The sequence below is a fragment of the Epithele typhae genome (assembly GCF_022376455.1).
Source record: "Epithele typhae strain CBS 203.58 chromosome Unknown BXZ73scaffold_203, whole genome shotgun sequence".
NCBI classification, from domain to species: domain Eukaryota; kingdom Fungi; phylum Basidiomycota; class Agaricomycetes; order Polyporales; family Epitheliaceae; genus Epithele; species Epithele typhae.
In genome coordinates, this window is record NW_025954394.1 from 1 (window position 1) to 25,723 (window position 25,723).

General features: G+C 59.4%; 7 protein-coding genes across 7 annotated transcripts; 4 read left to right on the forward strand and 3 right to left on the reverse strand.

Moving 5' to 3' along the window:
- Positions 1-231: 231 nt before the first annotated feature.
- On the reverse strand, positions 232-1,290 carry BXZ73DRAFT_93760 (permease for cytosine/purines, uracil, thiamine, allantoin-domain-containing protein; the record flags this gene model as incomplete). The annotated part of the gene is made up of 4 exons (XM_048026696.1): positions 232-462; positions 498-739; positions 793-1,022; positions 1,076-1,290. 4 exons carry the CDS (start codon positions 1,288-1,290, stop codon positions 232-234), a joined length of 918 nt encoding a protein of 305 aa, XP_047870895.1.
- Positions 1,291-2,221: 931 nt separating this feature from the next.
- BXZ73DRAFT_93761 (uncharacterized protein) lies at positions 2,222-7,079 on the reverse strand (the record flags this gene model as incomplete). Its single annotated transcript, XM_048026697.1, has 18 exons — positions 2,222-2,408; positions 2,448-2,719; positions 2,744-2,992; positions 3,017-3,034; positions 3,065-3,116; positions 3,138-3,167; positions 3,189-3,330; positions 3,358-3,423; positions 3,451-3,556; positions 3,596-3,644; positions 3,678-3,682; positions 3,737-3,846; positions 3,899-4,100; positions 4,155-4,459; positions 4,495-4,807; positions 4,912-5,495; positions 5,607-5,755; positions 7,051-7,079. 18 exons carry the CDS (start codon positions 7,077-7,079, stop codon positions 2,222-2,224), a joined length of 2,868 nt encoding a protein of 955 aa, XP_047870896.1.
- A 1,489-nt stretch (positions 7,080-8,568) lies between these two features.
- Positions 8,569-11,142, reverse strand: BXZ73DRAFT_108983 (HCP-like protein; the record flags this gene model as incomplete). The annotated part of the gene is made up of 5 exons (XM_048017240.1): positions 8,569-9,288; positions 9,348-9,920; positions 9,970-10,649; positions 10,708-10,903; positions 10,963-11,142. The coding sequence occupies 5 exons, from the start codon at positions 11,140-11,142 to the stop codon at positions 8,569-8,571; spliced, it is 2,349 nt and encodes a 782-aa protein (XP_047870897.1).
- Positions 11,143-12,000: 858 nt separating this feature from the next.
- BXZ73DRAFT_83567 (uncharacterized protein) lies at positions 12,001-15,234 on the forward strand (the record flags this gene model as incomplete). The annotated part of the gene is made up of 3 exons (XM_048023925.1): positions 12,001-14,158; positions 14,187-14,344; positions 14,386-15,234. 3 exons carry the CDS (start codon positions 12,001-12,003, stop codon positions 15,232-15,234), a joined length of 3,165 nt encoding a protein of 1,054 aa, XP_047870898.1.
- Positions 15,235-19,304: 4,070 nt separating this feature from the next.
- On the forward strand, positions 19,305-19,580 carry BXZ73DRAFT_19495 (uncharacterized protein; the record flags this gene model as incomplete). Its single annotated transcript, XM_048017583.1, has 1 exon — positions 19,305-19,580. A coding segment is annotated over one exon (276 nt), but the record flags the coding sequence as incomplete, so codon positions are not given.
- A 427-nt stretch (positions 19,581-20,007) lies between these two features.
- Positions 20,008-21,552, forward strand: BXZ73DRAFT_83568 (uncharacterized protein; the record flags this gene model as incomplete). Its single annotated transcript, XM_048023926.1, has 3 exons — positions 20,008-21,227; positions 21,457-21,472; positions 21,502-21,552. 3 exons carry the CDS (start codon positions 20,008-20,010, stop codon positions 21,550-21,552), a joined length of 1,287 nt encoding a protein of 428 aa, XP_047870900.1.
- Positions 21,553-23,648: 2,096 nt separating this feature from the next.
- On the forward strand, positions 23,649-24,889 carry BXZ73DRAFT_83569 (uncharacterized protein; the record flags this gene model as incomplete). The annotated part of the gene is made up of 5 exons (XM_048023927.1): positions 23,649-23,676; positions 23,745-23,813; positions 23,944-24,590; positions 24,648-24,815; positions 24,839-24,889. 5 exons carry the CDS (start codon positions 23,649-23,651, stop codon positions 24,887-24,889), a joined length of 963 nt encoding a protein of 320 aa, XP_047870901.1.
- Positions 24,890-25,723: the final 834 nt, after the last annotated feature.

Consider the following 25,723-nt stretch of genomic DNA (forward strand, 5'->3'; position numbering starts at 1 on the left):
CATCCCCCGGGTGAGGTTGACGTAGGACGGGAAGAGAGCGGTGGCATCGCTGGCGAACAGAGGAAGACGCCGAACCGCGCGGGGGCCGGTCCAGGAGCGGTCCAGGATGGTGTCGTAGACGTCCCACTGGTTCCAGAGGGTGACGCCCCACGCGCGTTGCAAGCACGAGGTGCCGAAGACGCCGACCATGCCTCCCTGCGAATTGACGTTAGCGGAATGCCCGAGACACGTTCAGGACACTGACCAACGCGGCGGGGAAGGGGACGAAGAGAATGTGCGTCCACATCGTTCCGAGGGATCTGTCGCGTAGCGCGCAAAGTCGGGCATGTTGGCGAGGGAGTGGTTAGAACCACAGCAGCGCCACCACGTGGGTACACACCCATTTTCCCATCGCGGAGGTGATGGAGCCACAACAAGCCAGGCGAGCGCAGGACCGGTGGGCCGCGTGCCTGATCGATCAACCTCTCGTCCGAAGCGAGACGAGCGCGGCTCTGGACGAGACAGTAGACGAGAAGGCCAACACAGATGGAGGGAGAGTGATGCTTTGAGAGTGTAGAGCCAACGAAGGCGGTTGGGGCGGAAAGAACAGAAGGGAGCTCGATGAGCCAGAAGAGCAAGAACCCGATGAATCGCTGGAGGGTGGTGCCGACAGAGGGAGGAAACCGGGGGCCGATGGTCTCCCATCGGTGCCCGAAGAGGCAGCGGAGCATGGTGGACACATAGGCGCCTCCTTGAAAGTCTGGAAAATCGGCGTGAAAGGTAGGCACGGACTTTCGAGGGAGAGGTGCTCACTGAGGACGGATACCCAGAGCATAGCGGCCGCTCCGCGAGCAATGACGGGCCAGTAGTGACCGTACATACCGAAGGAAGTTCGGAGAAGGAGAGGATAGCCGACGTGATAGTTCGCGGCGGCCCGGGAGTTGAAGGCCATGGCGAGACCGGAGACGGAGGCTGCGATCCATACGACGATAGTTGCCTGCCACCACGAGAGGCCTGCACCGACGATGCTGGATCCTAGCGTCCTTCGGATGCCAGAGGTGAGAAGGGCAGGGGCGAGAGGAGAGCAGGGGCATACCAGTTGCCGAAGCCCATGCCAAACCAGAAGAGGCAGAAGTTATGGGCCCGCCAATTGACCATCGAAGGCGGGGACGGCGCGAGGTCTTCGTTCGTCCAGGAGTGCGCGCGGCGGGCGTTGCCGTGGGTGCGGACGTAGGCACAAAACGCGTCGCGAGAGCGCAGGGCGCGGCTAAGTCGGTGCGCCCACTCGCGGACGGGCTTGAGGGAAGGCATGTTTGAGCGGGAGAGGGCGAAGGGGGACGCACGGGCGAAATATAGGACAGACGATTGGTGCCGCGGAGAAGAGCGATAAGTCTGCGCACGGGGTTGGCGGTGCGGGCCGGGGGCGAGCGTCGGGAGGCGGGTGAAGAGCAGGTTCTGCGAGAGCACGAAACGCCGCCAAGCCGTCGCCCCGCTGCTGGAATGAATGGACGACGCCCACCTCGCTCCGGCCACAGGTTCACCCGCGCAAGGCGAGTGTCGGGCGGGAGTCGAGCTGCAGAAAGAGCGGCGGCGGGGACAGGATTGAGCACGACAATGAGTTCTCGCCAGACACGCTCCTCTCGTGCCGCCTCGCAAGCTGACTCCCAAGTTCACCTGCGACATCCCAGTGGACACGGAGTCCAAGAAGGCGTTCAAGGCATCCAAGAAGGTGCCCCGCCGCCCGCGCCCAGACCAGGGCTCCAAGCGCCGCAAGCCTGGCAGCGCACGCAAGCCTTGCAACGCACGCCACGGCCCCGCGCATGCCGCGGCGTACGAAGCAGGACGCCCGCCAGCCGCTCATCTACCTGGAAACAGACGAGGAGGAAGAGGGGTACGCCCACTTCGCTGATGATCTAGTCGAGGCATTCGACGAGATCAAGTGACGGAGACCGTCAGCCAGGGAGTTCTGAGTTCGCTGTCCCTCGACTTACTTTAGTCGCACGTTGACTTCCATCCTAATGCACAAGTTTATCAGTGCGTGAGTCCTTCAGTTGACACTCACCATCCGTCACGCCCATCGCTCAGCCTTCGTTTCGCGCGAGGAGTGATTAGAGTTCATGTTAAACTAGCTGGTATCGACCACGATTCGGTTGCGGGTGCATACAACGATAGCGCGAGCATTCAAAGCAAACCTAAGAAGAGCAGCGCACTGCAAACAGTCCCTCCTCCGCTATCTCGACACTCAGACCACCGCGTCCACGACATACAGCACCTGCTGCGGCCGCACGAACAGCCCCCGCGACTCGGACGTCGACATGTCCGACACCGCGGGCGACACGCTCCTCAGCCTCTTCGACCGCTCGATGCTCAGCTGGTCGCCCTCGCGCTTGCCCAGGCTGCTCTTGCTCGAACTCCCCGCCCACTCGTTCCTCCGCCGCCGCCCAATCGTGTCCCCGTAGTCGTCCCACTCCGACGACGAGCCGATGTCGAAGTACCGGACGCCGCCCCAGGTGCCGTCGTGCCACTGTCGGCCGTCGAGCTTGTCCCCCGGCCACGCGTCGTTCATTGGTACCTCCACCCCGACCCACGGCCCGACCTCGCCCTCGACCTCACCGATGTACCGCGCAAGCGCGCGGAAGCGGGTCCGCTTCGATGAGATGATGCACGGGATGCCGATCTCGAGCGTGTCGCCCCGCGGCACCTTTGCTGCCGCGCCCTCGCGGATTGTGTCCGTGGAGCCCTTGCGTTTCAGCGAGTCCCGCACGGTCGAGACGCTGCTCGTAGAGACCACGCTCTCCTGCTTCTCGTGCGAGATGGCCGGGCGGGCGGACTTGCCCTTAGCAGTCCCGCCAGCTTCGCCGGTCGCCGACTCGGGGCCCTTTCCGTTCGCTTTCGTTTCCCCAGCGGGCTTCGGCAAGGGAGGGGTGGGTGTTGTGGACTTCGCAGCCGACTTGCGCGTCGCGTTCGTAGTCGTGGACTTGACTGATGAGACCGACGTCGACGATGCAGTTCGCTTCGCGACCGGTGTCGACCGTACTGAATCCACGGGCTTGTCCTTGAGAGAGGGTGCGGTCCGCGATGCAACCGACGGGGGACGCTTGGGGCTGCGAGAAGCAGAAGGGCCAGGAGCCCGCGAGCTGGCCGTCGACAGAGTGGACGCCGCGGAGGTCTTCCTTACGCGTCCTACGCTACTCGGAGTGAGCTCCGACGGCGCAGTCTCAAACGCAGTAGTATTTTCGCTTGTGGTCGACACGGTGGAAGTCGCACGCGAGGGAGCGCGGGAAGGGGTTCGGGATGGCGCGCGAGTCGAGCCCGATGGAGTGCGGAGGCCAGAGGGACCGGCGGCAGGACCTTTCCGGATCGTAGAGGTTGTGGAACGAGTGGATTTGACGGAGGCGGCCACAGATTTCGGGCGCGGATACCTCTCGGGTGTCGTCGATGAAGCTACAGACGCCGTACTCTTCCGGATACTGGCAGTGGACATACTGCTCCTTGGTAGCGTCCCCGGGCTAGGAGAGAGAGGTGATCGTGCCCTGTTGGTGTCGGTGATACTTGAGCGCGAAAGCGCAGGGGTAAGCTTTGAGTCCGGGCGAAGGCTGGTGGGTGAAGGCGGCACGCGTCGGGGGAAAGTCGCCGTCGTCGTTCTGGAGGCCGTTGAATGCGTACTGTGAACGGAATGCAAGGAGGCACTAGACGACTTGACCTGTTCGCGGCGGACCGAAGACCGAGCAGCACTACGGGTAGAATGTAGACTGACGGTGTCCGAGTCGTTTGATACTGGGCCGTTTCGGACTGTAAGTCGTCCACCACGTGGAGGTGAAGGGGCCGAGGGATTGGTGAGATCCGCAGGATCTTGGACACCGAGTTCTAAACGGTGGCGCATGAGCAAGGATGGGAACGTAAGAAAGATCGAGCCCACCGTTGGCGATTTCCCCTGCAGCCCAAGGTTCCAATCCAGAGAATCCATTTTCGTGTTTGATGGTAGCAAAACGCTTCTTGAGGAACTGAACGATATCCTTGCGGGCCTGCTCCACCTGGACCCGCACATGGGAAGTCGACGAAAGCAACGCAGCCTCAGGGTCCGCAGGATGAGGTCGCAGCAGCACGGAGTCGACGATGGTCTGCGCGGAAGGAGGTTCGCGATGGAGTCCAACAAGAGAACGCAGCGTACTCACCTGGTACGCCATGGCCGCATTCTTATCATTCAGACCCCTGCGGAGGGACTCCAGGAACATCTCGACAACCTCTCCGTCCTCGAACCTGACACCGTCGGCCTCCATGATAGTAACCCATTCCGGCTGCTCGAAGCACTCGGCCGCTTGTGTGGCCGCGACGTTATCGATGGTCTTGCGCGCCGAGAGAACCATGTCGCGGACGGATTCGCCCCAGGTGTCGATCACGGTATCAAGCTTCCGGAGGGCGTCGTGGGCGGCCTTGAGGAGCGGGAAGACATTGATGGAGTGGTGCGCTTGCTGAGACCCTTGAGAACGGTGTCACGGGTCTTCTGAGGGAGACTGGCGAACTCGGAGATGCACCAGCCCTCGCCGAAGAGACCGACGAGCGCACGACGGGCGCCGCGCTCCAGGTGGGGGTTCTTGACATCGTCGGAGATGGCAAACTCGAGGATGCGGGGGGCACGGCGGGCGCATTGGCGGCAGCGACAGCCCCCGGTGCCCCACTTGCCGCCTGTGGTAGCTTCGTATTCGGAGAACTCGAGGAAAGCGTGACAGAGCCCGTGCATCATCTCCTGGACGATGCGCGCCTGGATTTCGTCGTAGAGAGTGTCGAGAGAGAGGTAGGAGGCCGAACGCATGATGTGGAACGCGGTCTCGAGATCGAAGGTGCGATGGGAGAAGATGAGGGTGCCGGTGTAGATGAAACCGAGGGTGAAGTGAAGGGAGGCGGGGGTAAACGGGGGGACGGGAGATTGACGGTGAAAGGCTCGCCGGGAGTGGACTTGGTGGACCATTGGAGGAGCTGGGTGTTGAAGTAGGGGCAGCGAGAGACGAGGATGAAGCGGTGGGAGGTGAAGATGGCGGTCGCACTCTCGTGGTTCGTGGACGAGAAGGAGCCGGTGAGGGAGATGCGGATGTCGGAGTAGAGCCGGGACCTCCACATGAAGACAAGGTCCTTGCGGAGCTTGTCGAGGCGGGCGTCGTCGCCATCGCCCTCTTCGGAGGCCTCGTTGGAGTCGAAGAGAAACTCGAAGGCCTGTCCGAGACCCTTGCCGGTGTAGAGGTACTCGAGCTCGTTCGAAAAGAGGGCGGGGTTGATGCTGGTGGGGAGGCGGAGGAGGGCGCCGGGGGGCGAGTTGTGCGAGGGGGACGGTGCGCGGTAAGGAGACGGAGAGCGAGAGGGGTCGGAAAAGTCGATGCCAAGCGTCAAGGAGAGGGAAGACTGGGCGGGGAGCGTGCCCGTCGGAGAAGAGGAATACGGGAGCGGGGAGGCGGCGGGCGGGGGCTTGAAGGAGAAGTAGCGGGCCTGGAAAGAGGGCGGGGCACGGGCGTAGACGACGGCTGGAGACGGACGAGGTCAGCGTCGGCCAGCGGCAGATCGATGGGCGGCGACCGCGCGACGACGGCGACGGCAGGCGGGGGCGGGGCGGGGGCGGAGACGAGGACACGCACCTTTGTGGCCCCAGACTTCCTCGACACCCTTGCCGTTGTCGGACGAGAGCTCCCAGACGACGTCCGCGAAGCGATCCTTTGCGTGGTCGAAGAGGGCTTGGAGGTCGTCCTGCCAGTGGACGGTCGACCGGTGGGTCGCCTCCTGGAGACTGGGCGGGTGGACGCCGTCGGGGCCATGGGGAACGAGTCGGAGGGGGAGGGCGCGGGCGTGCGCCCGGAGCAGGGACGGGTATCGGGGAGAGAGCGGCGAGGGCGGCGGGAGCGTGGGCGCGGGTCGGCAGCGTGCGCAACGGGGCCAAAGGCAACGTCGAGCCCGGCGCGGGCAGCGAGCACGGCGCCTCCGCCGCTCCCACCACCTCCACGCGGCCCCCACGCCCATGGCCCTCGCCTGCCGCCGCCATGCCCCCGATGTACGTCGTCCCCGCGGCGAGGAGCGCATGCTGACCGCCCCGCAGCCGCGACAAGTTCACGATCCACTCGCGCGCCGTCGTCTGCCAGGACGTCGAGCTCAAGGGCGACATCACCATCGGCGCGGGCACGATAGTCCACCCGAAGGCGACCATCTTCGCCATCGCCGGGCCCATTGTCATCGGCTCGGGCTGCATCATCGAGGAGGGCGCGATCATCGTCAACCGGTCAGTCCGCCCTCTCTCTGCTCGTCGCCGCCGCTGATGCCCCCCAGGCGGAAAGAGGTGATGCGCATCGGGGACGACAACCTGTTTGAGATCGGCTGCCGTGCGTGTGCCCACGCCCGTCCTCCTCCCCTGCTCACAGCCCGCCAGGCGTCGAGTCGCCCACCGTCGGGAACTGCAACACCGTCTGCACGCGCGCCCGCGTCCACCACACCCTCCGCATCTCCTCCTACTGCGTCGTCGGCGCCGGCGTCCTCGTCGTGCCCACCGAGGACGAGGTGCTGGACGAGTACACGGTCATCCACGGACCCGCCGCCGAGCGCCGCATCTGGAGCGGGCGGGGCAAGGTCCAGGAGATGGATCTCCGCCGCAAGCACGCCGAGTACCTGCGCGAAATGCTCCCCAAGTTCAACCGGCTCAGGCGGGGCGACGGCGCGTAGCCACCCGCGCATCGTCCACTACACCGTCGCTCTACGTTTCTATCTATCGCCACGGGTCGAACAGCACCTTCCCGCATCTCCCTTTGTCAAACTGCTCGTAGACCGCCTTCGCCTCGTCAAAGCCCACAATCTTGTCAATCAGGCTCGCGGGCCCGCCCACTCCCCCGAAGACGTCCTGTCTCTTGAGCAGAATCTCTAGCGCGAGCGGGAACATCGCGCGCACCGGGCAGCGTCCAAAGTCGAACGACACGTTCTTGTTGTACACGTCCCGCCCGGTGTACGGCAGCGGGGGCTCCTGGTGCACCCCGACCGAGCTCACCGTCCCGAACGGACGCACGATGTCGTACGCCAGCGTGAGCGCGCTGTTGTTGCCTACGACCTGCCCAGCCGTCGTCAGCCATGGACGGCGCTGATGGACAACCTTGGCGGACGCACCTCCAGGATCGCGTTGCAGCCAGCGCCGTCGGTGCACTCTGTCACCATCTTCTTGCCGTCCTCGATCGAGGCAACCGTGAACGTACCCGACCCCTTGCCGGAGATGCTGATCGCCTCGTACACCGCGCTCATCTTCTCCCGGCGCGACTGCAGGGGGTCGATGGCGACGATTTGGAACACCAGTCCTTGACTCCGCTCCAGGCCCGCGAGCATGTCGAGCAGACTGACCGCAGCGCACTGGGCGCGGGTATCACAGTTAGCACGACCTTGGGACGCCCTGGGTACGAACACGGGTGCGACCACTCACAATCCCGACTGGACCCAGGCCGATCAGGCCGACGGTCAGCTTGCGGTCGGCGGGGCTCATGGCGAGCGCGGCCGACACCTGGGTGCGCTCAGAGATCGTGCTTCGGGGGACGAACGCGCCGAAGGGGTACGGCTTGCCCGTGAGGATCGGCGCGATCTTGGGGTGCTGGAGCGCCTGGATCGCTGCGAAGACCCCGGTGGGCAGGATGTCCGCGAGCAGGAGCAGAGAGCTGTCCGACAGGGGGAGAGACCGCTCTCGGCGAGAAGAGACGTCTGAAGAGCACTGAGGTTGTAGAGCGTCCCGCCGGCCTTTGGGATGCGCGCATATTGGGCCTGTCCTCCGGGGAGCGCAGGAATGCCGAGCAGGCAGGAGTGGATGCAGCGACAGGTGACCCCGGTGCGGCAGAAGCTGAGACTAGGGTGAGCACGAGAGCATGCATCGCAAGGGGCCCAACGCACTGGCACTCGCCGCACGAAACGGTGAAGGGCGAAACGACTTTGTCCCCGACCCGCAGTGTGGAGTACAGCCCTGGCCTCCCGACGGCATCGGGATGGAAGCTAGATCCCAGAGCGACGACTACGCCTATTAGCTCATGTCCGCATGTTAGGCTGGGTGTGCAATCAGCACATCAGGCGTACGGGTGGATTGTAGCACATACTCGGCATCGACGTCCTCGTGCCCGCGGTAGATGTGGAGGTCGCTGCCGCAAAGACCGGCAAGCTGCGGAGAGACAAATGAGTGAAGCAGCGGCGGCGAAAACGTGCACGAACATGAATCTTGACAATCGCATCGTCCGGATCAGCGATCCTGTGTGGAACGGGTCAATGCAGGCGACTGCTGACGAGCCCAAGTCGCCCACCGAGGTACGGGCACCGTCTCGACGCGGATGTCGTACGCGGGCGGGTGCCAGCGCACGGCCTTCTGCCTCTCCGGAAGCACGGCGGCCTGCTCCATTCTGCGAGCTGCAGGTAAAAACGAGCGCAACAACCGCGCCCGCCGTGCGCAGTCTTTTCCTCCCCGGCGTTTTCCGCTCTCACCCCGGCCCGGGAGATCATGCACGCGGGCAGGTAGAATAGATACGCGCGAAACGAGGTCCAAGCGCAAGAGTACAAGGTGTCATATGGTGCGACGCCAGCTACATACACCGTCTACATGATCACGCAGTTCGAGTCGTCCTCCACTTTCTGCGTCGCGATACCCATCTCCGCGAACGTTTGCGGACCCTTTGGCGGCGGCCGTGACAGAGGCGCGGGAGCGGCCTGCTGAGGCGGGGGCTGTGATTGTGGTCCTGGCCCTCCGCCCGGGCGGCGCAAGGGAGGCGTCCCCGCCGGACGTGGGGACGACGCAGGACCAACGCTGCCGGAGGGATGGCGACGACCGTCTTGCATAGGCGGCCCGCCTGGTCGCGGTCCACTCTGTTGCGGGCGGGGGTTCATCCCTGGTCCAGGTGACGCCATCGCTCCGTGCGGCCCCGTTGGCTGTCTCCGTTCGTTCAATTGCGGCAGGGGCGCGTTTTGACCCATGTTTGGTGGCGAGTTCGTCGTCGGCGTGCTCCTGTATGCCGACGGTCCCGAAGCCCCGTAAGCGGAGGCGCCCGCTCCTGCAGCAGCCTCGAGCATCGCACCGGGACCTATCGAGCCCTTGCGGATGTTGCTCACGATCTGCGAGCGCTGAGCGGCAGGCATGGCTGCCACCGGTCCAACAGCGGGACCACCGACGGCGTCGGAGCGTTGCTTCGCCTGCGTTCTCTTGCGAACCAGCTTGGAGTCGGTCAAGTTTTCGTGCTGCTCCCGGGAAAGCGCCTGCGGGGTCGGCTGAGACAGAGCCTTCAGTCTGTCCGAAGCGTCTGCATTGCCGTGCTCGGCCGCCTGAGCACAGAAGCGTCAATGGGTGACACATGCGGAACGCACAAGTCATGATCACGTACTCTGATGTACCACTTGCGCGCGTTTTCGATGTCCACCGGTCCTCCGACGCCGACTTCGGAGTAGTAACCGAGCGCGAATTCAGCGCTGGGCAGGCCTTTGCGAGCGGCCTTCTCGGCAAATGTCCACGCCAGCCCTTCGTCCTTGTCGAACGAGCCCTCCGCGCCACACAGGAACCACTTGCTGAGCGCCATGTCGGCCTCGATCTCTCCTTGTTGGCTGGCGAGCGAGTAGTACTGCACGCTCAAAAGAGCATCGAAGGGGAAGGGCGCGCTAGCGAACTCGTACGCATGGCCGAGCTTGTACTGAGCAGGAGCGAAGTTGAGGTAGGCGGCGCGCTCGAGATGGCGCCGTGCGTCGTCCGGAGGAGTGACGCCAGGAGGGAGGAAGGGTTGGAATAAGTGCGGAGGGATGGAGACGTGGGAGAATTCGTCAAGGAGCAGTAGACCGTAGACGTACGCGGGTTGGGGAACATCGATGGTGGCCAATGTCGCAGCGCGATTGAGGAGCGGAATCGCGGTCTGCGGGTCTGGGTGAAAGCCAAGCTGGCCCATGAGATGGGCCATTCCCAGCCGCTGAAAGAGAGTCAGGCATGAAGGTGAGGACGGGGACGAGGACACGGACGTAAAAGCAACTTTCGACACCGTGCTTCATCCCGCGCTCGAAACAGTCCTTTGCATGTTGAAGATCGCCGAAGTTCTCGTATTCACGTCCGAGCTTGAACCAAGCGGCGTGGTGGCCAGCCTTGGCAGCACGTTCGAAGTCGCGGAAGGCGTTGCGAGGGTCGTGAGGGATGAATTGAGGATAGAGGCCGGTGGAAGCGCAGAGGGCGCGCATGTACAAGGCCTCGGCCAAGTACGGGGGCATCGGGCCTTGGGACGGGGACTGGGAGATCTGGAGGATGACGGGAACGGCAACGTTGACGAGCTTCTGAACCTCGGGGTCGTCGATCTGGGCGGGCCCGACGGCAGGCCCGTCGGTCGAGGTGGGGTTTGCGTTCTGGTTGCGGAGCTGCTGGGCGCGATCGACGAGAGAGAAGACGTCGCGGCACCAGATCACCTTGCGGGCGGGATCGCCGCCAGGCTGCTGGATGGCAGACTGCTGGACGGAGAGGATGGCGACGGTCGGGAGAGGGGCGGTGAGAGACGGGGGACCATCACGGGTGGCAGCGGGGATGGAGAGAGGGGAGGATTGGCGGGGAGCGAGAGTCATGTTCGCGAAGGAACCGGAGAGGGAGTGCTGGTGATGGGGGCCTTGAAGGGCGGGGGACGCGAAAGGAGGGGGAAGGAGGGCGAGGCGGTGGACTGCGAAGGGCCGGCGGGGTACTGGGCGGGCTGGGGGGTGGGAGGGGACCAGGGGGACCAGTCGGAGCCCTGGGGAGGAGGGAGGGGCTGGGGCCGCGGGACATGGGCGGACGGTGGGCGGGCGGGTAGGCGGGTGGGTTCTGGTCGGGGGAGTAGGACACGTTGAAGACCGGGCGGGGGAACGGGTTATAAGAGGACTGGTTTGGCGCGTGGACTGCGGGCATGGCCGCCTGCTCGTGGAGGGCTTGGGAGATCTGAATCACCGACCGATGCAGCTACGGGCGGGCGGAGCAGGCGGGGAGAGCGTACGCACGTTGTTTGGGAGGTCTGGCTGCAGCTTCTGCGGCCGGGGCGCGACGAGCGGGTCTTCGTAGTGCGGCGGCGAGGCCTCGCCCGGTTTGAAGTCAGCTGGCAGCGGAGGGACGGGCGGGGCGGTGGGCGGCGGCGGATGGTCGTAGTCAAAGGGGCGGGGCGGGACCGGCGGGGCAGACATGGCAGCGAAGGGCTCGACGGGGAGGGCGGTGTGGGCGATGGAGGGGGCGACGGTGAGGGGGGCGATGGCGGAGCTCAGGGTCGAGGTTGGAGGGCGCACCGCGACAATCGATCGAGACCAGCTCCGCGGTACGTGCGGTCCGGGCTGTGCCGACCAATGCCGCGCCCCCGGCGCCCGCCCCTTTGCATTGTCGGAAAATCCAAATCGGCCTTGCGAGGCGCTGGGTTGACTTGCGATGGCATCACAAGCTCAACGGCGCCCTGCGAGGGATTACAAGGCACCTGAAGTTACTGCAAGGACCTACCACATGTGAAACCACATTGCAAGGCCTTCACACTGGGAATATCAAAGTTTCTGCTTGTCCGATATGTATGAGTAAACCTTACGAGAAATGTAGTGTTTTTGGTAGTGTTCTGACACTGTGGGCAGATGCCCTATTTCCCACAGGGTGATAGCTATGTTGTAGTTGTGTTATAGGTTTCCTCTTGAATGGACACATGACTGTTGCATGATGCAACAGCTAGACTTTTGTCTGCCTTGCCCATTGCTGCCTGTCAGGACGGAGGTCGGGTAGACGCCAGGTCGTGGCGGCACACGTGGCACGACCCACATGGACACCTCCATTGCGTTGTAGTGGCACGCTATGGTTACACGTTTCATGCTACAGTATATATTACAGCTGGTGTCGCCTGAGGACAGGAGCTCAACTCTACTTTGTACCCCACACTACCTTGATTATTCACTTGGTTCAGTGTCTCGTACAGCCCGAGCTCACCAACACCCTTACACATTTTGACACTCCTCCGCGAAGCCAACACTTCGCGCAGGTGAAGACATCAAGCTAGCAAGCGATACAAGATGCCAAGCAAATACAAAAAGAAGCAGAAGGCCGCGATGCGCCGCATTGAAGAACGCGACACACCGCCGCCTCCTCCCATCCCGCCGTCCGCGCACTCGGACGCCGAAGACGACGCCAGGGCGTGCAAAGACGGCGCTCCAGGCGATACAAGCAAGGATCCAACGGAGAGCCCTTTAACATCACTCACCGAGAGTGGATCCAACCGCGCGACTGCCGGATCGGGAAGCGCCCCGACAGGGCCCCTGTCGGGCACCCGGACAGTCATGGCAGAACTCGCCGATGCATTCCAGTCCACCTCGCTACGTGTCCAGGACCTTGAAGAACAAGCTCTCACAGCAATCCACGCGCACGAACAAAGCGCAGTGAACCTGAAGTCCATCTGTGATCAACTCAGTATGGCAAGGGAACAGCTCACCTTCAACGTAGAAGGCGCAATCGCATCTACCCCGAAGCATGAGCAATTGCTCCGGGAGCTTGCCACCCCAAGCCCGGTCAATCTCGACCGCATGAACGTGACAGCTGAAAGCGTAGTCATGTATCAAAGCAACCACGCCACGGAAGCTGAGGAACCGACAGCTGCCACAACAGTGCTGCCGGTCATGGGACTGAGGGACACGGACAGCGATGATAAAGAAATCGCCAAGACGATCAAACTTGACCGGAGCCGTAGAAACCTGTTCCGACCGCGCGGCGAGTTAGAAATGGACGAGAAATATGAAGAACGCACCGAGCACCAGAAACGATGGGTCGCGTGCGAGGTCCTCGCAGTACGGTCGGCTGAGTGGGTCGCAACTGCGATCCCAGACGCCACATACGCGCCACCGCACTACGGAAACGTAGCAACTGGTGGTGGCGCACCGGATCCTGGATCAGACCCGTCGACGATGAATTCGTCATACAACACGCCAACGGCAGGCTCAAACAAGACCATACCACGATCACGTCGTACCTCGGCAACCAACACAAACGAATTCCCAACTGAGAGCTTGTACCAGGCTCTATTGCACCACCCCAGGCCCAACTATGGGACTGTCGTAGCGCAAGATCAGGGCACGCAGCCAATAGTAATACAACCTGTGAAGCAATCAGTCACCTATGGCGGCCCCAATACGCAATATGCGAACGTACCACCTATCATGACACCCACGGTGGAGCAAACCTACAGGAACGTACCGGTAGCACACGCGTCCGGCACGTGCCGTAGCGCGCCCCCGCCACGAGCAGCAAACACACTCAGGCCACCAACGATGTACCACTCAGCAGTGAGGGACACGCGCGGAACAAACACAGTGCCAGCACGACAGCCGCCGGCAAGTATTCGAAGTGAGAGCGCCCCATACGCACGGGATGCGCTATACTACGAGGACGACGAAGATGATCCGTTCAGTTACCCGGGAGACGAGAAAGATGCGAACACCCGATACCTCACCGAGCAGATCCTGTATATTCAGGATCTAGTTGGCGAAGCGTTGAGGGTGCCACCACCTGATGCACCGGGGATGAAGAACTGGAAAGGCATTTCAGTGACAGTCAAATACGGAGGACAAGATGATGCGAAGCTGTTCGTACGTTTCGTGAAAGATCTGCTCCGTGTCTTGTTCCTGAACAGAACGCTCGACGAAAGCGCGGCCGAGTACCATGTACCGCTACTTGGTCAATACCTTGAGGAGGATGCACGCGACTGGTTCGACCGGACGATCAATGACATCCGGGCGACTAACTACGGCTGTACGCTGGAACAAGCACTGTGTCTGATGTTCAAGAGATTTGTACACCGATCACCAGCCATCCAGGCCGTAGCTGAGTTCGACCGACTGCGTTACGACCGAAGGAGGGGAGTGGAAGCAATGTACGAAGAAATGATGCAACTCTCCCACGAGATGCCGTGCCTTCCGGACAAATACACGTTCAGTCACAAATTGATGAACAAGCTGCCAAGGGAGATGTCTGACGCGCTCGTGCGTCACTACAACGTTCACGTCGGGGTATCAAGCCTGGCCGAGATCAAGCGCGCCGCCGTGCAGGAAGAAAACAAGATGATCGCGATTTCGGAGCACCAGCGCGAGCGCTGGCCACGCGAGAACGCGCGCGACGACGCCAGGGCTCGGGGACACACCACCCCCCAATACGGACGATACCAGGGTTACAAGGAGGCCCGTCAGGAACATAGACAACGTTCCCTGAGACGCGACGCGCCGCGCGAGCATTGAGCACAACCGCGGCACAAACCCTACCACCGCGATGATGCACCCGAGAAATCACGGGACAAGCCCTGGGAAGGGGACCGCATCAGGCCAGGTGGATACCGGCGGGAGGACCAACCCTGTGAACAGTGCGGGAACAGTGCGAAGCCAGAATTCACACGTGACCGCAGCCGTGAACAGCACAAGCCCGACTACGGCGTCAACCGTAACCGCGACGAGCAGAAGCCTGCATATGGCACGAAGCTAGATGGTGCCCGTTCCGGGAACTGCCATACGTGTGGAAAACCGGGGCACTGGAGCAAGGACTGCCCCCAGAAGTCGCGCCCTAGATTGCAGGCAGCGCGCGTGGGCGACGAGGACCAGGCTGATGAGGATCCGCAGGATCGCAACAACCAGGGAGCCAGATCGTGTAGCCCGTCCCCAGCTGTGCATGGATACCAAGATGACTATGATGCGCAGGACACTGATAACGAGTCGAACCATAGCTCGTTCGTACGCGTGCCGAGCGAGGGGTCAGGAAGCGATGACGCCCCCTGGTCCCCCGAGGACGAATACGCCGAGGCGGAACAATGGGGAGGAAGTCAGTATGACAGTGAGCGTAGCGACGACTCGTCACCGCGGTTCGCTGGCATGCGACTATACTCCCTGAGGGATACGGCAGAGGGCCCCAAAGAAGAACACGAGACTCCTCGACCTGAGGAAGACGCACCTCGCGTGTTCGGCCGCGTCGACTATGCGGACGATGTAATATGGCACACATCGGCTGGAATAGTGGCACAGCGCCGCCGCATAGACGGAACCAACATGCCGCCCACGTTCACGGAGGCGCGGGCTGCGAACACGGCTACACCTGGCGAGAGTGAGGACGAGGCCATGTCAGAAGATAGTGAAGGACCACCACCACTCGAAGACCTGCCCACGAGAGACAATGTCGGGATGACTGTCATATCGGAGCCATCACCTATGCCACTGCAAGTCAATTTCCAACTGCCAGATGGAGCGTACGCACCAGAACATTACAGCGCGTGATGGCAACAAGTGGTAGATGAGGGCGGTGACACCCGGGTGGCATTCGACGAGATCCGGCATGCGTACGAGGAGGTAGCCATGATCGCCGCCCAAGAACAGCGAGACCGGTTGCGAATGCAAGCTCGGCTCGTAGAGGCAGAAGCTAGGGCAGGACAAGCCGAATACCTGCTGCACCATGCACAAGGATCAGCGACGTACGGGTACTCAATGCTGGAAGAGACACTCGCCCGGGAACGCGCATGGATCAGTGGCCAACAGGCAGACAGCACTGTAGAACACGTCCGACAGTCCCGACGAATGCTCTTGAACAACTTGAGAGTACGGTACTACCCCCTGCGAGCGAACGACATGAGCGACGATGAGTACGAAGCGGCGGAGATCAACTTCCCTGCACGAGTACATGTCGCTGTTGAGGAACTCATGCAAGAACTGAGTGCCGATATGTTGCCACCGGAACGCCTGGGAGAAGACATTTGTGCGCCCAGCAACGAAGAACAAACAGAGGGAGGTGGAACGGGATCGCAGGACGTCACTATGCACGCCGCTCGGATCGAGGATGGAGGCCAACAGGACCTGGTCACCAGGGCGCGCACAGGACATCGCCCATCGCTTCCCCGGCTGTCAACAACGTGTCTGACTGCGTACGTAAGAATCGGTGCGCTTGATGCACTGGCGCATGTGCCGACGCGCGCGGACGATTGACTAGAAGACGGCGAGCTACCAGGAAAGACGGCGCGCGTCGACCTGCGTAGCAACAAGATCGTGCCGATGCCGAAATATCCGACTGAAGCCGATCTCGAGAAAATACGTGCAATATTTCTGAAAGAATACGACAACCTTATGCAACCAGTCCCGCCCGAACTGCCTCCGTTTCGTGAAGTGAACCACACCATTCCTTTAATAAACCCTGATATGCAATACAAGTACCATATGCCTCGATGCCCCGAAGCGCTTCGCCCGTTACTTACTGAGAAAACCACAAGATATATCAACGCCGGCTAGTGGGTACCGGGAAGAGCCTCACAAGCCGCGCCTATTCTCGCTTTATTCAAGAAAGACAAATCTCTCCGTACCGTTGTCGACCTTCGGCAGCGTAATGATAATACAGTCAAGGATGTCACGCCCTTCCCTGATCAGGATCAAATCCGGGATGACGTAGCACGAGCGTGGTATCGCACCAAGCTCGACATGTCAGATGCCTACGAACAGATCCGGATCGTGGAGGATGACGTGGATAAGACTGCCTTCGCTTCAATTCACGGGACGTTTTACAGCAGAGTCATGCAACAGGGCGACTGCAATGCACCATCTACATTCCAGTCACTAATGACTGCTGTATTTCGCGAACGTATTTCGATCTGCATACACGTGTACCTTGACAACATCTTCATATATACCAACACCATTGAAGAACACGTCGAAACGCTCCACTGGGTATTCAAGCAACTACGCAGGGAGCGACTGTTCCTTAGTCGGAAGAAGGTTGCTATACTCGCCATAACCATGGATTGCTTAGGGCATCAAATAGACAAGCATGGCCTGCACGCCGACCTAGACAAGATGGTCCGTGTGCGGACTTGGCCAACGCCGAAGAACTACAACGAGGTTCAACAGTTCCTTGGCTTAGTGCAGTACCTCGCACACTTCATGCCAGATGTGTCGTCATGGGCTGGCACGCTGTCCGCGATCACGCGTAATGGTCAGAAGTTTGAGTGGCGACCAGTGCATCAAGTAAGCTTCGAAAACATCAAGCACCTGGCCTGTAAGGTCCCTATATTACGCCCAATAGACCCAGGTAACCCGAACCTGATCTGGGTGATCACCAACACCTCCACGACCGGCGTGGGTGCCGTGTATGGCCAAGGACCAGAATGGCAGTCATGTCGCCCCGCGGGCTTTATGTCCAAAAAGTTCACTGTGGCGCAACATTCGTACTTCACATTCGAAACAGAAGCACTGGCGGTTGTCGAGGCACTTATGCACTGGCATGACAAATTGATCGGCCAAAAATTCAAGATCATAACCGATCACAGAGCACTTCTGTTCCTCAACTCTGCATCGTCACTACCACCTCAGATCGCACGATGGGCGGAATTCCTGTCCAGATTTGATTTCGAAGTTGTGCACGTACCTGGCGAAACGAACCGTGTGGCGGACGCACTGTCCCGCATGTTCGCAAGCGAAGGGGACAATACCGACCGACCGGCGTACGACTTCGTTGCTGCAGACCTCCGCCTGGACCCCACGGGCGAGACATTGCCCGAAGCACGAATGCTAGAAATCCGTGCGGGACGAGTATTGGACATGAAGGAGCCCCGCATATCGCAAGCGCAGGATATGGAAGCCGCAGCAGATGTGAATGTGCCGGCACCTGCAGCACGTACGACAGACGACCCGACAGCTATCGCGTCCTGGGCGGACCAAGATGCCCAAGTCGCTCTACTGCAGGGACAATTCGATGTTGTGAACAGCATCAAGACAGGGTACGCGAAGGACAAGTTCGCGCAGAAGATATTGGACGCACCAACAGACCACAAGAGATTCTGTGTCAAGCACGGCGTGATCTATCACATTTTGAAGTCCGGGGAACAAGTCACATTGGTCCCAGACGTCAAGATCGGTGGGCGTCGCCTGACAGAACGCATCCTCGACGTGGTACACCAGCAAATCAGACACCTTGGACTCCGTCGAACAAGCGACTACGTCCGGCGTCTGTACTGGTGGCCGACTGTGGGCCGCGAAATAGCGAAGTTCTGCAGTAGCTGCCCTACCTGCCAAATGACGAAGTCCTCGACACAACGTCCTGCCGGACTCCTCCACAGTCTGCCTGTGCCGAACCGGCCATGGCAGAGCATAGCAATGGACTTCGCAGGCCCGTTCCCATCTAGTGACAATTTCGACTACCTCTGGGTAGTTATCGACCGGTTTACTTCGTTGCTGCACCTGGTCCCACTGAAGACTACCACTCGAGCCAGTGAACTGGCTGGACTATTCCTGAAGGAGATCGTGCGCCTGCATGGTCTACCGGAGTCAATTCTGTCCGATAGAGATCCCAAGTTTATCTCGAAATTCTGGCAAGAACTGCATCGGTTAATGGGCAGCAAGCTCCTAATGTCAACGGCGTATCATCCCCAAACCGATGGCGCCTCCGAGCGTGCTGTCCAGACAACGTCGCAGATCCTACGAACACTTGTCCGGCCCGATCAACGAGACTGGGTGGAAAAACTGCCATTCGTTGAGTTTGCAATCAACTCTAGCCGCAACACATCGTCGAGATTCGCGCCGTTTGAGCTCACGTACGGACACCTACCACGCATGATTCGGGAAGCGAACCCAGACCCTACCATGCCAGGCGTACGGGCATTTGCGGACAAAGCGATCGAGATGCTACGTGAAGCGCATGACGCGATCATAGCGAGCCGTGTGGCCCACACCACACATGCGAACCGAACACGAAGGGAGGAATACCCAGGAAACGATACTGCTGTATTTGCCGTAGGCAAACTAGCGTACATATCGACGGAGAACTTGCGCCTCCCCAAGCAGCGCGCGCACAAGCTGTTACCCAAGTTTGTTGGGCCGTTTGAGATCATTGAGGCACACCCGGAAAAGTCAACCTACACCCTACGACTGCCCCCAGACCTACAACGGCGACGGATCCAGGCGAAGTTCCACGTGTGACGCGGGAGCGGGCCGCGAACACCAATCGGAGGAGAGGGAGGGGTGGATGGGTGTAGATTGAGGTTGGATGACCTCGATGTAGTGGTGCAGAGGCGTCGCCGGCACTAGGCGCAAAGCAGACGCAAGCTAGAGTCACACGAGGGATGTCTAGCCCACAAAGACCAAGTTAACATAGCTCTACAGACATACAGGCAATCGAGATACTCACCTAGCCCACAAAGACCAAGAGGTCGAGATGAGGGCTAGGACATGAAGTGCAAGTGCTAAGAGAGTTCGCGATACGGGCGCTTAAGCGCGGGAACAACCTTCCAATATAGTAAAAGGCAGGGAAAAGGCGAGGAAAAGGCGAAAAATAATACATAGGGTGAGTCCAGAGTCCGTTCCACGACAACGTGTCCCAGCTGCGACCCCACGAACCGAATGACGAGTCCATGTTCCCTCGCCGCGATGCACGGATATTCTACGATTTTGGGGAAGATCCCGACAACGAGTACTTTGTCGATGACGTGCTGGCACACAAATGGCGCGGCACGTCAGTATACTTTCTCGTGCAATGGACGAGCGGGGAGCCTACCTGGCTACCCTACAGTGAAGTAAAGGACCTCGAGGCACTCAGCCACTACTACGAGTTACTGGGGATCAAGCATTGGCGATCTCTACCCCGGGGCGCCCGAGCTGGTCAGGTGATCGTGCCGGATCACGCTACAGCAGCCGCGTCATGGGGTGATATGCTTGAGGTTCAGGTTCAAGCAGAGGCAGACCCTCCGGTGCATGTAGCGGGTACAACAAATTCGGTAGATCACGAAACAGCGGAACTTGGCCGCGGGCATCGACGCAAGCGGCCGAGCCGCAGAATGCGTGAGGCGCGGGAACATGCCCCCTGAGCAGACCCCACGATCAGGAGCACACCAAGACCCAAGCAGGGATGACGCCGCGACACATAAGGCGGTGTCCTTCGTCTCAACCACGCTCGCCCACCACCCCACCGTGCCCCGTCCTCTTCATTTTGCTACCCGACGCGAGCCCCATTGCTCTCTTGTTCCTTATTCAACAACCTTATTCTGCACTACACTGCGCCCAACTGCCCGCAACATGCCCGAACGTATGCATGCCCCGATGATGACTACGGGGTTCTGCCCTGCACCTGACACAGCTACCGCCCCCACACCTGCAGCGCTTCTAAACACGCTCGCCGGGCCTCAGGTAGACAACATAGGCGGTAACGCCACTACTCGGGACAACGCAATGATGGGCTGCGACACGGGGGACGTCCTCACGCACGGGACGCCAGAGGCCCTCCAGGGAGCCGCACTTGAACGCCTGTTCATTAAGTGCCTTCCGGCGCAAGTCTATCCCTGGATCTATGCACCGAGGACGGACACCCTGCTCCACGAGGACGGGTGTGATGGTTGCGATTGGTACGAAGGCCATCTCAAGTGTGCACGATTCTACAACATCCCCTCCTTCGTACAAGCAGAGGTCAAACGGCGCTCCATGTGCTGCACCAAATCCTATCAAGATGGCCGTGCAGATGGCATGGCCGAGCTCCACACGTATGTGACGCCCCCACTCTGCGACGTTGAAGAGTCCTTGCGAGCCAAGATCCACCGCCTGGAGGCGTCGGAGCGTGATCTACGCTCCCTGCTTGCCAAGCTGAAGCCGGTACTGCCAGGCCATGCGGTGGGACTGCTCGAGGAGTACGATACCGACCCAGGTGTCAAGATTGGCGTCGACGCGGCCCTCGCAGCGCGGGATCCGACCGCGGAGCTTGCGGACCTCTACTACGACATTCTCAACGAACACCGCACCAACAAGCGAGGCGCAGCGTCGCGCGATCTGGCAGCACAGTGCAGCGTGATCAAGGACATCCTCAACGCAAACGCGCCGCGGTCTGACTCTAGAATGGAGCCCCGTACGGGAGACCTCCTGCCGCCACCGCATTCGGAACCACAGGAGATGGTGTCCAAGGCGCCGGACGTGCCATCTGGTCCACGACCGCTCCCCGAGGAAGATGTCGAGATGGCCGAAGCGCACCACGACCGCGCTGTGTCTCAACCGGCGCGGCCCACTCGGAAGCAACCATCAAAGCTGAGCAAACAGGAGCAGGTGCTCGATGAAATTATCGATCACTACGACGCAGCGCACGAAGAACCCCAACACGGTCGCACCCCGGTGCCGCGCATGCAAGCCACTCCCCTGCAGACCCACGCACCCCCGCCGCGCAGCCGCACGCCCCCGCCGCGCAGCCGCACGCCCCCACCGCGCGCTCGTACGCCACCTGTGGTTACCACTTTGTTAACAATATTCCCCAGGTTCGTGGGGAAGAGGTTGTACAAAACGCGGTCAGCTTGTAACCTTTACAATGCTGGCCAGGTTGTAACGTTGCCCAAACCCCCGTGGAATGTTGCAACGCACCCCCAGGCTTGTTAAAAGCCCCGTACGTTACAACACACCCCCGCCATTGTTAAAAGCCCCGTGGGACGTTACAACGTATGCCCAGGCTTGTTAAAAGCCCCGCCAGATGTTACAACGTGTGCCCAGGCTTGTTAAAAACCCCGTAAGCTATTAATAGCACCATTTACGTAGTGCTGCGCAGCATTCAGGTGGATATATTGGGCTGGAATGAGTGGTCAATAGGTGGCTATGGATGGCTGTATATAGAGAAATGCATTTGGGTGGTTACGGGCTGCCCAAATAGGGGGCAGTAGCTGGTATTTGCCCATAAATGGCCAGCCTGGGGTGCAGCACTGGATGGGAAAACTATCAGGCACTAGTTATAAATCAACAGGGGTATTAAACAGCTTTCCAACGAACCTAAGATCATGTTGATCAGAGCAGTATTGATGGAGATATGGGTGTACCCCCATTTTGGCCGATGGGGGCCACGGCTAGAATCAGAAATTGTGGATGGAATATCCTGGTTCTTGTTGCATGTCGTGTGGATTTCCTTCTACTGAGTGGGACTGAAGTCCGATCGGAGAAACACCTACTTGTTACAGAATAGATTGCCAATTACGCTTCAGCCACAGCAATTTTGATGCCTCAATAGCTACCCCCCATACCCTCCGATAAGCATTCGATTTTTTGCATTCTCTTTTGCTAGCATATGGAAAAGGGCTCCAGGTGTTATTTTGATTTGAAGATCCCTCAGACTGTCCCTGCGCAGCAGTGTACATTCACACTCTACCACTTCACCCTTCCATACCCACTTCAAATATCATCATGGTGTTTGGTGTTGCGAACCCGTGCTTGTGGTGGGATTTGAATAATGTATAGTATGTTCTTATCGGCCATCATTTCAATGTGTAACACGGTTATCTCTCCCAGGAATGTTGTCCTGATTCAATTACATCCAATGTACAGATAACAATCTGAGAACTCGATCTGAACCCGCGTACAACACACCTACAATATGCAACAAGAATCATGTCAAACGGCCAAGAATTGGGTGAGATGCTTCATCAGAGGCTAGAAAGCACCATTGAGCTGCAATGTGTGGCCAATAACCTGTTCACATACCCCTCACACATCTATGCCCACCATGATATGCCTGTCCCCACATCTGGCAGATGACCTGAATCACATCCAATATCATACTGAAACATGATTCATGTGTGATTGCTTTGTTTAAAAGGCTGTGTGTGCTGTATTGCATGTATGTGGAGAGTCAGTGGTATAGCTGCAGGGCACAAATTAGCCCCAGTTCAGTTACAGACAGTGCAACTTCCTGAGTTCTCCACCGATTTTCATGATTCTTGCTGCGTTGGATAGGTGCACATTGGCCTTTTCCAGATCTGTCTAGTGCATGATTATCGAAACATGATTTGCGAGCAGATTGGGGTAGTATGTTCCAGAGAGATAAGAATTGATAAGGGCCAAACAAGCACTGATAACACTTTTGAGTGCAACATCCTGGAGATGGGGTGAACGCTAAAATAGTGCAAAAAGAACCAGATGAATATATGAAGCGGGTATGGAAGGGTGAAGTGGTAGAGTGTGAATGTACACTGCTGCGCAGGGACAGTCTGAGGGATCTTCAAATCAAAATAACACCTGGAGCCCTTTTCCATATGCTAGCAAAAGAGAATGCAAAAAATCGAATGCTTATCGGAGGGTATGGGGGGTAGCTATTGAGGCATCAAAAGTGCTGTGGCTGAAGCGTAATTGGCAATCTATTCTGTAACAAGTAGGTGTTTCTCCGATCGGACTTCAGTCCCACTCAGTAGAAGGAAATCCACACGACATGCAACAAGAACCAGGATATTCCATCCACAATTTCTGATTCTAGCCGTGGCCCCCATCGGCCAAAATGGGGGTACACCCATATCTCCATCAATACTGCTCTGATCAACATGATCTTAGGTTCGTTGGAAAGCTGTTTAATACCCCTGTTGATTTATAACTAGTGCCTGATAGTTTTCCCATCCAGTGCTGCACCCCAGGCTGGCCATTTATGGGCAAATACCAGCTACTGCCCCCTATTTGGGCAGCCCGTAACCACCCAAATGCATTTCTCTATATACAGCCATCCATAGCCACCTATTGACCACTCATTCCAGCCCAATATATCCACCTGAATGCTGCGCAGCACTACGTAAATGGTGCTATTAATAGCTTACGGGGTTTTTAACAAGCCTGGGCACACGTTGTAACATCTGGCGGGGCTTTTAACAAGCCTGGGCATACGTTGTAACGTCCCACGGGGCTTTTAACAATGGCGGGGGTGTGTTGTAATGTACGGGGCTTTTAACAAGCCTGGGGGTGCGTTGCAACATTCCACGGGGGTTTGGGCAACGTTACAACCTGGCCAGCATTGTAAAGGTTACAAGCTGACCGCGTTTTGTACAACCTCTTCCCCACGAACCTGGGGAATATTGTTAACAAAGTGGTAACCACAGGTGCGTACGCCGCCCACGCCGCGCGGCCGCACACCTGCAGCTCGCCCGCGTACACCGCCTCCGCGTCCACGGCATCGTCGCCCTCGCTTGCGGGGACGACCACCACGTGGAGAGACCTACATTGCCTCAGGACATCGCAACGGCAATGACGGCTCCAATGGAGGCCCAAGCACCGCACAAGATGCGTCGCCAGTGGAACACGGAAGGCAGGATGAGCGTGTGTCGCCCACGTGTCGTCCGCGCTCCTACGACCGCAACAGTCGACCTCAGGAGTTCAGACTGAGGACGCTGTCGAGGGGGGGAGGGGGCCCGCCACCGCCAAACGCGGCAGCAAGCACGGGCACCACCCAGAACATCCCTGCCAAACGTAGGATCGAAGACTCCATCCACGCAGACGTGAAGCGCCCCAAGACCAACAATGCCCAGCCGCAAATGACCCCAGTCAACGTCCCAACACTCAGCGATGGACTGAAGGTGTGGATGGACTACTGGGAGACAAAACCATCGCAACCCCGCGGTGTACGTCACATCGCTAAAGGCAACGTGAAGATCAACCCATTCACGATGTCCGGACACATCTGGACGCAGATTATGTCACGCAAGTACATGCTCACTCACCATGGAACACGGACACCGTTCCTCGAGTCACTGGCGCAAGTCCTAAGCGACGAAAGACGTGCGATCAAGAAGCAGCTCCACAAAGGTACAGTACAAGAGTACCCGAAGATCTGCGAGTGGCCGAATAATGAGCTGGCCGACTTCGATACTGTCGTACGCGTGTGTCAAGACTCGCGGCTGACAAAAGCCGATCTCACCAGCGTACTGTGCATCTAGGCCCGCGCATTCCTCCAGGAGGACGACTCGGACGAGGACGAGGATGAGCCTGCTCGCGCGGCGCCACATAGTAGCAGTAAGGCTCAGTCGGCCGCCGCGATGGAGGAGAACCACCCCATGGACGCTGCCAACTCATTGGCTCGCGACGCAGTACCCTTCGCGTACGGAGTATCCCCTGCCACGCACGATAGCTCCGTCACGAGAGGCGAACGTTCCGCGGCCTCAGCGTCAGGAGATGCTAGGAACGGACAAGAACGGCGCGGCACACGCTCTCCCAACATCACTCGAGATGAGGAGATGGCCAATGTTATGTCGAAGTCCGAGTTCCGTCGGGAACGAGGCCTAGACGCCGGGTGGTTATGTCCGTGAGAAGTCTCTTGATGCCAATGCGAGTGAGCACAGTGCACTATCGAGTGGACCGGCGAGCGAGCGAGGTAGAAGGCAAGCAAGAGAGTCAATTGGCACTAGGCCAGAGAGGACGTAGCTATACAGGAGGTCGAAAGATGGGGAGTGCTATGCGGCGTCGTCCCTCTTATAAGTACAAGGGCCTTGAGGCCACGGTGCGTGAGGGGTGAGGTAACCGTGCATGTACAACAAGTCCATACGAGTCAGTACGAGTCATGGTAACGGCATGTTAAGGGGTGTGGTACAGCGAGGTTGCCATGAGGTGTGTGCATGTCCGAGGCGAGGCTGCGCAGCAGCATGAGGCGGGGGATAGGGGTGGTGTTACAGTAGCCCCTGAGGGCGTGAGGCATAGTCCGTGACAGAGATGACGAGGGGGAAAGGGAAAAGGGTAGGCGTTCGTACGGTGTCCATAACATCAGCTCCCCCTCTCATGAGGGTTGTCCCAACCCTTAGTTACCGAAGATGTCGTCGGCGTTGAGGTCGGGGTCTTCACGAGGACGATACCCGATCTGGCAAAGTCGAACGATCAGGTTGACGATCACTTCGTGGACCGTCCCTTCGAGCGACATTTCGGGTTCGCCATGTAGGGGGATACCCGTACGTCGGTACTGGCTGTAGTAGGTGAGGAATCGTCGCCAGTGTCCCACGTTGATTACATGGTCGTCGACGAC